We start from the raw sequence: 12,943 nt of genomic DNA, 5'->3' as shown, positions 1-12,943 counted from the left end.
TACATTAGAATCAAATCCCAAAATCCTAAAATACAGTAACTGATGCAGAAATATTTCTCCCAGCTCTGTGCTCAAAAGAAGAGTATGTATCATTTTTGTATGCTGATAGAGCAAAGGGTGTATTCCAAGTCATGTCATGAAAAAGTGCAGAGACTGACAAAGATAAAGGGCATTTCTTACAGGACGTCTAACCTTTTCATTGAGCTCTTAAAAGCCTTTCCATCAACATCCATCACAACAAAGCACAGACACTTTTGTCTGTCACATGTGGAAAAGACAAACACTATGAGTCTCTTTTGTTTGTTTATCCTCGGTTTCAAATGGGCTGATAACTGCAAGCTAGGTGGCTGTCACACACAGTTCCTTTGATGAATTACACTGTTGCAGGAACCAAACCACAAATACAATTGTACCAGTTAAAGGGGAGGAGTTCGAGACCCAGAAATAGCCCTCAGTCTTAAAAAACAAATCAAAAAGAAAGAGAAGGCGTGGAAAGAGAATAAAGGAAACTCATTTCACAATGGAGGGAGTGGGCTGAGCTGAAGGCATAGGCAATGTGGCTTTCATCAGAGACATACCATGCTGGTTCCAATTCACCAATTACGCCTACATGTAATCATTTCCAAAATCATCTCAGACAGGGGAAGTACAGAGGGGCTAGAGATGTCCTTTTACCCACAAGTGGTCATCCAGGTGTTAGCCAAGCGGTATATGTTTCCATAAGGAGCTTCACTGAGCTACTTTCTCACCATATGATCTCTTCAGACTCAACCAGGTGCCCACATATGACCAACGTTTGATCCTTTTAATCTTTTTAGCTGAAAGATCCATTCCTCCTCCAGACCACTAGAGATCTGGTGTTGTCTGCGTGGACCAAAGGAGAAAGTAACTCTTCATTCCAAACCACCATGCGATGTAACTTGGCCGCAACTATGTCCAATTGGACTTTTTGGTTGTTTCTTTTTTTCCTCTCTCTCTCCATGCTTTTAAAAATAACAGGGATTTTGAAATGACTCTTTAAGCTCGGGTGATTTTCAGCGTGACTATTACCAGTCAAAACATTTTCATTCTGGAACGTACCAGGGTGTTTATAAGGGAAATTTGTTATGGGATTTCAAATGTCCAGATAGGAGCACAGTTTAAATAACATCCAACCAAGAATCTCTTGTGAAAATACTTCATGTTTTTTCTAACCCCTCTTAAATTGCATATTGTCGTCACTCTATAAAAAGACTTCTGGCCGTCACATACAATTTTCATTTTAAAACACAGAAAGCTTGTCGGCTACAGCCAGATGTTTGAAGATTTTACTATCCTGATCCAGCTTTGTCACCTTCTCACACTCACAACTAGCAATTGATTTACAATACAGGAAGCACGTTTTTGCAAAAGAGCGTTGAATGTGAGGAATGGACATAAGAATTGAGGTCATAGGTTTTTGTGCTTTCCCAGCTTAGGAGAGCAATAGGTGCTGTATCCCATCAAGATTTTCAGACTTAATAAAAAGAAGATTTTATCACAGTGTAAGGTCTGAGGATCAGTGGGTTCTGGTTGTTAATACAACGGAGAGACAGGAACTCACATACATCAGTGGAGTTACAGCCTGTGCCCCCTGATTATCTGATTCTGAACTTGATTGCAGGAGCTCCAGAGCTTTATCTAAGAAGTGTCTCCATGTAAGGGATTAAATCCTGGGCAAACTAACATCAGCACAACTTTTTTTTTTACTTATTTGTGAAAATCTGGAAAACTGATATGACAGAAAGACATCTACAGCTTATATGATGAAAGTAAAATGCTGAAATGGGGGCATAAACTCATGCATACTTAAAATACTGAAGCCCAAGGACAGGATTTTTTAGCAAAGCACCCGTTAAGTATTCTTACCTTTCAAAAAATGAAGGACAGATGGGCGTGTTTCGACTCATCAAAAGCGGAAAGTGCACTGGCAAAGCTGCCCCCTCCCACCCTCAACCCCCCCACAACCACACACAAGAAGCTGCTCTGGCTTAATGGGCCCTCTACAGTAGTTACCTCATGGATTCCTCAGCAGAGAGCTTATTGTAATCTAACATGGCGAGGGAGAAAGCAGGCAGTCAGCTGAGCCACACAGGGATATCTCCCTGTGATTTATGACTGGCATTCAATGGCCGATCCGTCCCCAGACACAACACCAATAATCCTTAAATAAGATTCATGAGCAAATCTGGCTGGATTTGATTTTCCCATGACTGAGACTGCAGATATACATAACACACAGTCTCCCTGAACAAAAAGCGGCGACACTTTCTTCTTCCCAGCTGTCTTTAGAAATCCTTGCCAATTTAAGAATGCAAAGCAGGAATAGAGAAACGGATCTGTACTACAAATATGCTCTGTGTAATCTGCTCTGAGGATATTATCATATACTGTGGATGCTATTATAATTCACCTAACAATGTACAAGGCCTTCCTACCTAATTGTATCAAATAAAAATACCTACAAATCAGAAAAGAAGAAATATATAGAATTAGATATTTATACTGGTTTATCTAAAAAGCTCATGGCACAGTCATCCAGTTTGACATTCACACACTCTCTCACAGTTACAAAGCTCACACTGACGAAACCACAAGCAGTAAACACTCAGCAGCTTCCTCTCCGGACAAACCGAATGTCCAGATTAGCAGTGTGAGCCTTACCTTCCCAGGAAGCACTTGGGGAAGGTGGTGAGCTTGCGTTTCCGGTCCTTAATGAGGTTACCCTTGGTCATGAGGTGATAGAGCTTCTCTCCCTTCTCTGACACCATCACCCACGTATCCTGCTCCATGCCGAGCCTCAGACCTACAAAGCAGAGGAGGAGAAAGCCTGTCAATATCACGGCATTCATAATCTTTGCAGTCAGCTCCCTGACTAGATGTGACATCAATTACTAACTGGAGAAGGTTAACGTCGCCTAATTTCACAAGATAATTAGAAGTGCCTTTCAGTGTCTGCACTAATAGTGTTAGGCAGGGTTAATGACTGACATTATGAAGAGTTTATCATGTACACAATCTCAAAACGGGTAAAGTAGGAACTGAAAAATATGCTGTCGTCACTATGTATTCTGCTTGACCAGAGTGACAGCGTGAAAATCTGTTAGCCAAAGCCCATACATTACCGCATTACTCTCTTTTTCTTTCACTCTTAGATGTAGGTCCCACATACTAATCAGGGCAGGGATGTACTCCCTTTTTAATCATTTGGGTAAAAAAAACAACTATTGATTTTCACAAACACAGCATATATTCTCAGTTATTTAATTCAAGACAGATGTTGAAAAGAAAAAAAAAAAAAAAAGAAAAAGCGAAATGAGTTTCCCCTAACTGAATGTATTAAAACAAACCGACCCCCACCCTGATACTGATACACAGAAGTGCCCTCTTACTTTTCCTCCGCTCCCTCTCCTTCATGATGGCCTCCAGCCACTCCTGCTTCTCCTCCGGGGTCTTGGCCATGCAGACGAACCACTTGTTCTTTGCTGTGTTGTGGATCTTCCAGCCGTTGTTCACAATGTTCCCGCTGCTGTGGTAGTCAGCTGCGAGGCAGAGGAGGAGAGCACAGACAGGAAAGATCTTGACTCCACTTGTTTTATAAAGTCCTCTCCTAGCTAAGGGGTGGAACAACACCGATCCTCTTTTTTGACTCATTGACTCATGCTTTTTCATGTTTGAAAGGGAGCGCCATGAATCAGTGGTGGCACTGATCATGACACTGTAAACAGAGTTGTTAGGAAGTAAGATTGACAGTAAATGGGGGTTACCACATAAAACGCAGCAATAACATGAGGCACTCCAAGCTTCAGAAAAAATGAGGGTGAATAGAGTTGTGATAGCAACACTGTGGTTCATACGAGAAAGAAAAAGAAATAGACAACGTTTTCTTATGCTTTAAGGCCTTTTTTTTATACAGTAGTGTGTGCTCTGCTTTCCAAAAACAACATTCATTATAAAGCTATTGAGAAAAATATACTATATCATAGTGTAAACACTCAGTCTAGACTCATTTTTCCCAGCTCTAGTGCCGGCCCTCTACTGAGTGCTTCATTGATTATCGCTCCTCTCCTTTAATGAGATAAACGAGTGGACACAGATGCACAAGAAGAACCATCCATCAGTGTTATTTACAACTGAGTCCTCAGAATACTCCCTCAGAGCTGATGGCTACTTGTGATTCACTACCTACACTCATATATAGATGTTAAGAATGTCAAAACCTCCAGCGAATGGAAATGAACTCTTGACCGTTGGTTGAATCTCCATCATTATTTCCATCTCTTAGCAACATTTCAAATGCCTCCCCAGCTCTGACCTCTGATGTTCCCCTCTGAGGGTGTAACATAAAGCAAACCATTACAATCATCAATTACAATCATGTCTAAAAGCATCTACAATGCGGTGTCCTTTATATGGTAAGCCTCGAGGGTGTATTTTTTTTTCAACTTCGGGCAGCAAGTGTGTGCCTGGGAAAGAGTCGCGGCGCTTTCATTACGTAGGAATCTGAGCTAAAATACTCCTGTCGCCCTGGATCTCAGATTGAGATCTCCCGCCTGTGGTGCAGAACACCCACGAGTTACTGCACCACCGCCTGCCTTGTGTGTTTATCCTCCCTCTCCAGACCCAAACCCATCCATCTCTCACCAAAAACACCCAATATTACTGCCCATCTAGGTCTGCTGGAAAGGAAATGATGGCTTCTACAAATACAAATGATAATCAGTGGCTATGTGAGGCCAAGAGACACAAGCGCTCAAGTTCACCATGTACCAGAAGCAGCACAGACTCAAGGATATGTAACTTTAGATGTCTAAAAAAAATGTTTATAGGTAAACGTTATTTTTCTATCGTCGATCCAAGTGTAAAATCACACAGTTATCCAGCAGTTTAGGCCCCGGAGTATGTTGTCAACTTTCCCGTGTGGGTTATTATGGTATATTTTCGAACTCCTGCTGCCAGAAGTGCTGAAATAAAAAATGAAGATCTGAAAGCGAGTGAGCAAATAAAGAGAAAGAAAATCTAACTATGTAAACATACATTAGTCCATAATAAATGTTGGATCTTTTTACAGGATCACTCACCCGTGCCATCGTCCACATTTTCGACTTCCATCACCTCCGTGTTAATTCTGCCTCTGAACAGGTAGCGAGGACCCTCGGTGGCCGTCTTACTGTTTTTTAAACGCCTTGAATAAAGTGTAAAAACAAGCAAACAAGGTTTAATCATTTCATTGCGTACTGAATAATTAGTCTCATTCACAGTTCATTCAGAATTACACAACTCTGATGTTTATCCACATGCGCTAACCAAATTAGGTCATGAAAAAGTATCCAATTTAGACAAATTACTGAAATTGAGGTCAATAAAAGTTATTTTCTTTCTTCCTTTTTCTTTCTTTAGTCAGTGAATGGGTTTGTTTTTATGTTCCACCATCAGACGCTACACTGTATACAGCAGGTAAAAGAAAATCAGAGCTGGCAGCTGCCTGGCTGGTGGTGGGGGAACAAAAGCTGTCAAAAGAACATACAATGGACGTAGCAACATTGTTAGCAGCTGCATCAGTAGCTCAGTGTGAGCAGCACTGACCCGCCAAAATAGAAACTAGTTTATACAGAGAAGACTATTCATCAAGTGTTCTGCCCGCAGACGCACAACAATAGTTGGCAATCAGCAAGAGTTTCCTGACTCAATTTGCACTGATCGTAATATACACCAGAAATGTACAGATAAGTCAGCAGTAAAAGGAAATGAGCATGTGTCCAGAGATGCCGTTTAATCTCGAGTAATCACATATCCCAGTTTGAAGTGAAGTGAAAAAACATTTTCTCACATGTCTCCTCTAAAGCATGAACTTTCTTTCTACTCCCTCATGAAAAACTAAAATTCTTCCCACAGTGCACTGCTCCCTTTTCTTTAAAAAAGTAAAGGAACTGGTGCTGTGAATTATTTATACAGCCCGTGCTCTAAATGCTCTGTAGGAGTATAGAGACCGAAGGAAATTACAAATTTGCATAAACAGAATTTTTATTCCTTCTCCTAAAAAAAAATAAAAATACACACTCTAATTAGAATTTAAATTCATCTTCTGCTTTGTGGATTTTGTCTGTAGAGTAATGAATACAAAAATCAAGACACCTGTTTTTCTTCTTGCAATAGACCAGAAGCTTGTCAAACAGAAAGAAAATCCTCTCTTGTATGTTTCCAGCGGAAATCTTCAGCAGGACACCCTGCATGAGCATCTCAGTGCATGTATCTGTGATATTGGAGCCCTGGAAACAGACATGTGGACGCAAAAGTTAAACAGACAGTAAAACAGATGCTTAGACATATAGATGGACACAGAAGTTATTCAAACAGGCAAATAATGTTGATGTGAAAGTTTCATTTAGGATTTTTTTTTTCTTTTTAGAATTTAGAATTTATTTCTGGTCTGCATATACAAATTTGTTTAAAAGAGAAAGTTTCTATACTTTAGAAAAGTTTCTACAAATCGTTTCTATACCATTGAATGTTCACATATAGTGTCTGAACAGGAGGAGGGATTAAAAAGCCCAACCTTTCCTGTTCCTTTTCTCAGGGGTCTGTAAAAACACCCCCCGCTTCCTCGGAGCAGATTGCTCTGGGACTTTAAAACGCGCGGCTGTTAATAGCTTCTATAGAATAACATCCCGTCCAGTCAAACTATGTGTGTTGCATTGTCGCGCCTGGTCACCATACTGGTTGGGGTTCCTGCTGCAAGTGATAAAATGTGCTGTCTTTTCCCTTACCTTGCCTGCTCTGGGAATTTATGTACCACGTTTGATCGGCCCTTCAGAGCTAAAAATAACTCCCATGCGCACAGAGCCGGAAAATGTGCTAAGCATTTCCTCCTGTTGGAGACATCAGCGGGCCAAAACCTATCCCGCTTTTTCCTTCTTTCTCGCCTCGCCTTTTTTATTCTCCTTTTCCTCCCTTCCCTTCTGCTGATCATCTCTCACTTTTTTCCCCTCTTCTTGATTCCCCGGTCTATTCCTCTATCTCTTTCATTCCTTCCCCCACACTTTTTTTTTTACTCTCCCGCTCTTTCAGGGCCTTTTAACTCCCCAGCCCATGACCAGATGTTAAACTAATTTGCAGCCAGTGAATGTGTGCACACCAGACATGGAAAGGCCAGCTTGTCTTGGTCACTTGAAGGGGCCAATAGCAACACCACATTGGTCCAAGCTTTAGATCTGCATTTCCTAAATGGAAGAACCAACACTTCCCCTTTGTGTTTCATGTGCTTTCAACAGAGCACCTAGCCTATTTACCTCTTTTTGGTACAGCTTTCTTTGGTTTTTATTTTTCTCTGCAGCATTTCTCTTCACATCAATCTTGTTCCAAGCCAAAGCCCAACAGCAGAGGGTGTATTCAGTCTAAAACTTAAGCAACACTTTAAACCCTCAGTCATCTGTTTCATCTAAATTTCAACCCTCTATTTTTATAGTCAGACAACTGCCAGGCATAACAGCTGCAGAAAAGGATAAAGAATGAGAAATGACAAAGTGGGATATGCCATTAATTAAGGGAAAAGTATAGTAAAAAGGTTTGTATTGAACTCTGAAGAGGTATTTGTCAATTAGCTAAGGAGATGAGAGGAGAGAATGCTTTAACTAAGGGAGCCAAATCAAGCAAACTCCACAACTCAAGTAGTTTTTAAGAACACTAATTAAACTCAACAACAGAACAGAATGTGAAGTGAAACACAAGTGGAAACTACTACCCTCTGCTCTAAAATTAACATATTTTATTTCTATGGTACGCAGTGACAAAACACAGACACTTGCAGCCGACTGGCAATCACCGCCCTGACAAGTGCTGGCAGTCGTCACCATGGTGACCACGGCGGGCCATCGCCCCGTCTCTCCCACGCGAGGTGAACCTGCCAGGATGCCCTGAGGGCAGCCAGCTGTGTAGCAGGTCAGCGCTAACAAGCAATCAGTCGGGCGGAGGAGCAGGAACGGAAAAACAGCAGCTCTCACAATCACTCCTCATCCCTCCATCATTCCTCAAACACCCACACAGAAATGCAAGATGCAACCATCACTCAGCTCTCTCACTTTTTTTTCCCCCCCTGTTTTTCTCCGTCTTAGTTTCATCTCATTTAGAGCTTCAGAGCCTGGCGTGCAGCACTCGGAGAGTCCTGCTCCAGAATGAGCTAATGTTTACAATTAATAAATGTGCTGAGGGGAAACCGCAGAGTAGCTACAGCCAGGACTGTGTCGAGTACAAGATATGTCACCCCACCCAACACTGAACCTCATACTGATCACACTTCTATTAGATTTCTAGCTGTCTGTGCGTGTATGTGTGTGAATGTAGACACCTAATATCTGTAGTGTATATTTTCCTCTCCTATTTAACTGCAAAACTGATTTTGTATATACATTCTAAACAATATGTCTAAATCCATCAGAAGCTTTATTTTTTTGGTCTGTTTCTATATTAATTGATTCAAGATGTTTATTTTGACATAAAGGTTACCCCACTATTCATATTCCTGTAGTATATTTTACTGTGAAACAAAAAAACTTACTAAAAGCCTTTCTAAACACCCTTCTAATACTATACCAACACTCCTTTGTTGTCAGTGACCCTAAAACAGCACACCCAGAAAAATTTGAACATCTTGCTCACATGCAAGGAAGTCTGATTGTGCTCTGCAGTATCTTGTCTTACTCACATCTGTTGAAAGCTTGTATGTGTTGTATTACACCTTAGTCAGAGCCTCTATCAACACTCGCAGCGTCTCTTTGTCTGCATGTGTACAGGAAGCCTTCAAGACCCCTTTGCATGAAGCTAGGTCAATTACATAAGCATCCTAGCCTCTTGCTTTACAATTACCACCACCGTTTCCTCTTTCCAACCACCACTAGGCCTACTGACCCCTTATTAAGGCATCCCCCGGTATTCAGGAAGAAAACTAATCTAAAGGCAACCTCCTGACGAAGAAGTGCGGTCTAACTGATGATGATTGGATCGGTCACCCTAAAGCATTTAACTACAGGCTCATCCAGGCGGAAAGAATTTGGCCATTGTGAATACAAGTCATTGTTCCCAGGGAGAACAAGAAAGCTTAAAAGGCTACAAAAGTCACGCCACTTCGAATTCTTGTTGAATTGCTGGAATAAGTCTAAGTGGCTTTAAATAAGTCATGACTTTGAGATTTGGGGGGACAAAAAACTTGCAAGCCTACTCTGACATAATAGGACTACGTAGCGCCAGTCCTTGTAGCCATTTAAATTGAACTTACTGGATAAAAATCAAATTATTAAACACACTGTGCTGAGTTAAGTTGAGGACTACCTCCCAGCCCTCGATATGGGACTGCCATTCTTCCAGAATCTCCAACTTTTCCATCTGTCTCTTGGCTTCGTTGATGCTGGAGCACACCGCCTTCATCACTTGCAGAGACTCCTGCACCAAGGCGTAGTCGTTGTGCTTTTTTGGGGTCCTCTTCAGCAGCTCCTGTATATGTAAAGACCACATGAGTTCACACACACACACACACACACACACACACACACACACACACACACACACAAAATCATGTTACATGATAGTACAGATGCACACAAGTGTCAAATGTGGCTCTGAATCATAATTTTCATGGCATGAAAAGCATGAAAAGAAAACATGTTTCATGTCCACTCCTCACCTTCTAGTGGTTCCTGTGTTTAGTGGTTAAAACCCCTGCTACTGCATGCCATGCTCTAGCAAAAGCCATAGCAATCTCTGCATCTATAGTCTAAACACAGTGTGTCAGCTACTATATGTCTGATTTACACTGTTCAGGATATATCTGCAGCCACTGATGGCTATCTCTGGCATCTTACAGAGAGGAGGAGGCCCCGGCAGCTGTAAGACTTCAAATGGCAGAGCATCAGGTTACCCCCTTATTATTATTATTACATCTCTGTGCCCCGTCCTGGTGGCTGTTTAGAGAACGTCTGGGTGAATTAATAGATCATAACAAGATGAATGGGACGGGACAGCTCAGATCACCGACTCAAACAAGCCTTTGAAACTGTATTTCGTTTCGCTCACGTTTCACGTTGGGAAATGGAAATTTCAAAACTAACATCTGAGAGTGCAGGTATGAATGAGCCCAGTCACAGAGTCTGAATGTGCAGCTGGGCAGGGGAGGTGATGAGAGGTCTTGTGTTATTCCTACAATGCGGTTGTGCTGGGGAACTAAAGCAGAGACGTGTCAGAATACGAAACCAGTGTTTCATTAGCGAGGGAAAGGTTGATGCGTATAAGATGGGACAGCCCTAACTAATGACTAGGTGGTGGTGGATGAAAAGAGGGGTAAAAGGTGCCCTAGAGAGGTGGCACAAGGGTGTGGTGTCTCCATAATGCATGGTTAGGATTCACAAGGCCATACTCACTCTGAGCAGCAGTGGGTACTTGCAGATCCTCTGAATAGGAGCTACCAGGTAACCCTCCAGTGGGACCTCTGTATTTTTTCTGCCTCCTAGCAACATGCAGTTCTGGAGGAGATGAGAGGAAAAGAAAGGAGAGCAGAAAAGATTTCAGATTTCCCATAAACTGCCCATACTTCCCATAACTTTTGCCTTCAGTTGATCAGAGTCACCTGTATGTGTGAGGCTACAGGTTACTAGCAGAGCCTGACCGATACTGGATTTTTGGGGCAGATGCTGATGCTAATATTAGGGTGTAAAAAAAATTCCAATATCGATATAGCAGCCAATATAACTTTTAAAAAAATAGAGAAAATATCGGCACATATCAGACAACCTATACACCGATACCAATATGATACCAATATATCTGTGATAGGCCAATATCGACTGATCCCATATATATCGGTTGGGCTCTAGTTACTAGGTCAACTGCTAATATTCACTCTCACCTCCCTCTCACCTAAAATTTAGATGAGGTGGTATATTACAGTGTAAACAATAAAACAGGTTTTATAGCAGCCAGTAGGCCAAAGGTTTAGTGGAGGTTAGCGGATATCCCCACCCTGGTCACCGCAGTGACCTGAGCTATATTAGCCCATTGCCAAGTGCAGGATGGAGGGTAACATGAGATCCATATGGCCCTGGTGGAAGGCTAGGTCACATAAAGGTCAAGGCTATAAAGATCTCATTAACTCAAAGTCAATTAATATATTTTCCTCTTCAGGTTCCCTAGATTAAAGGTACACATGAACAGTAAATCAGACTTAAGAGCTTTCGCAGTCACTCTTCTCTGATGGTGTGTATAGCATGAGTGTGTTTCATTTCTCATTCCATCAATTACAGTCAAAGTAAAGGTCATATGTGTCACCACGGAACCTGCCAATCTATACGAGTGAGTGTGCGGCCGTACTCTGGTTCTTCTGGGCGGGTAACTCTGCTGTAGATCTCGATTTCAAAGCGCTCTGTTTTTTATGGAAGTCTTAAAACATGAGGGGGTGATGGGGTGTAGTGATACAAGTGTGTGCCACTTTGAGGCCACGGAGTAGAGGTGAGAAGGACTAGCGTTATAAACTGTCAAAGCCTTGGAGAAACAAGACTAGGTCATGGCTGGACCGTGTATGAAACACTAGAGGGCTTTTAATTTGTTCGTCGCCTGGTTACCATCGACCATGGACATTGCCAGCATTTTCAAGATGTTTGTTTTTAGGTTTAAGCTTATTTATTTGTATAGCACTTTTCATGCAGTAGTTGTAACTCAAGGTGCTGTACACATAAGAAGAACCATAAAAATACTTAAAATACATTGCACCAGATTTTGGGTGTAGACTATATGGTGCTGTTGTAGGAAGGATTGAGTTAATATTTAGACTATTTTTTATGTTTTATATACTATTTCACTTACCCAAAACCCGAAAAATAGTTTTAAATCCAGTAAAAACATCAAGTTAATCATTAACGCTAATAATACAGTGTGTTTCATGTGTGTAAATTTTGCATGTATTTGTCATGTTACTTTTATTTTATTTACCATGAACACAGAAGTGTTTTTTAAAAATACACTAGACGCATGTAACATGAGGAAATTCTATCTCTTCTCAAATAGGCGTTATTTGGATAAACTGTAATCTAAATGGTTACTTTCTCACCTGAGAAAATATTAAAACTTAATAAAGTGACATATTAACAGTCCTACAGCAAAAATTACAACAGACTAATCTACGCCATTGCATTGCTGTTGGTTGGTGCGAAATGCATTCTGGGATACTTAGCTAAGGTGGTATTCTGCCGACTGATGGTGTGACTTCATCACTCAACTACTCGGTCAGTCAGTCAGTCAGTGTCAGTTGCAGTTATAGGTCTGACCTCGCTGTTGCAGTCCAGCCAAAAAGTGAAAAGTATGAACAGAGGACAAAAGACTGTAAACAGCATTAAGTGAAGATGTGTGAAAGGCAATGGAGGGGGGAAAAAAGAGTGAGCATTTTTGACCTCCCTGAGTGCACACAATGCACTCACAAACACACACAGACACATTTTAGCGAGCCAGCAGTGGGGATGTAGTCATCTTTTGTTCTAGCAACATGATGCTCCCCGTGGAAGTGAAAGTCTCACAGAGTGTCGGGACAGGAAGAGGGAATCCGCCCACACAAGGGGCAGAGTCACATCAGCTGTCAGACACACTGGAACATAAAGTACAAGGTTTTACACTGTCCAGCTGCCATGTGTGGGTGACTGTGTGTTTGTATGTTTAAGAGTGTGTGTTTGTGTTACAGCTTTGATGTGTGAGCAGTTCTCAAATCACAATTTCAATCACTCATGACCCCACTTGGACCCTAAACTTTTACCCTTTCAGCAAAAATTGAAACTGGTTTCTCAGGCTTGGACTTAAATACTGACCTTTTAAGACTTAACTGCGCCTCCTTCAGCACCGTTTGAAGTATGTAAGCAATTGAATGCATGTTACAAATTGTACATTACGTGCA

At 41.5% G+C, this 12,943-nt stretch overlaps 1 protein-coding gene across 1 annotated transcript in view; it reads right to left on the bottom strand.

The window, feature by feature from the left end:
* Positions 1–12,943, bottom strand: part of prex2 (phosphatidylinositol-3,4,5-trisphosphate-dependent Rac exchange factor 2) — a 94,819-nt gene that overhangs the window by 58,780 nt on the left and 23,096 nt on the right. The window contains exons 6-11 of the mRNA XM_042399134.1: positions 10,428–10,529; positions 9,343–9,504; positions 6,154–6,287; positions 5,100–5,203; positions 3,411–3,560; positions 2,683–2,824 (exon numbers count right to left, since the gene is read on the bottom strand). Of these exons, the coding sequence (XP_042255068.1) occupies positions 2,683–2,824; positions 3,411–3,560; positions 5,100–5,203; positions 6,154–6,287; positions 9,343–9,504; positions 10,428–10,529 (794 nt within the window). The remainder of the gene's footprint in view (positions 1–2,682; positions 2,825–3,410; positions 3,561–5,099; positions 5,204–6,153; positions 6,288–9,342; positions 9,505–10,427; positions 10,530–12,943) is intronic.

The sequence above is a fragment of the Thunnus maccoyii genome, chromosome 21 (genome assembly GCF_910596095.1).
Source record: "Thunnus maccoyii chromosome 21, fThuMac1.1, whole genome shotgun sequence".
Taxonomy (NCBI): Eukaryota; Metazoa; Chordata; class Actinopteri; order Scombriformes; family Scombridae; genus Thunnus; species Thunnus maccoyii.
The sequence above is the reverse complement of the archived record's forward strand: the minus strand, read 5'-3'. Positions and strand labels throughout refer to the sequence as shown.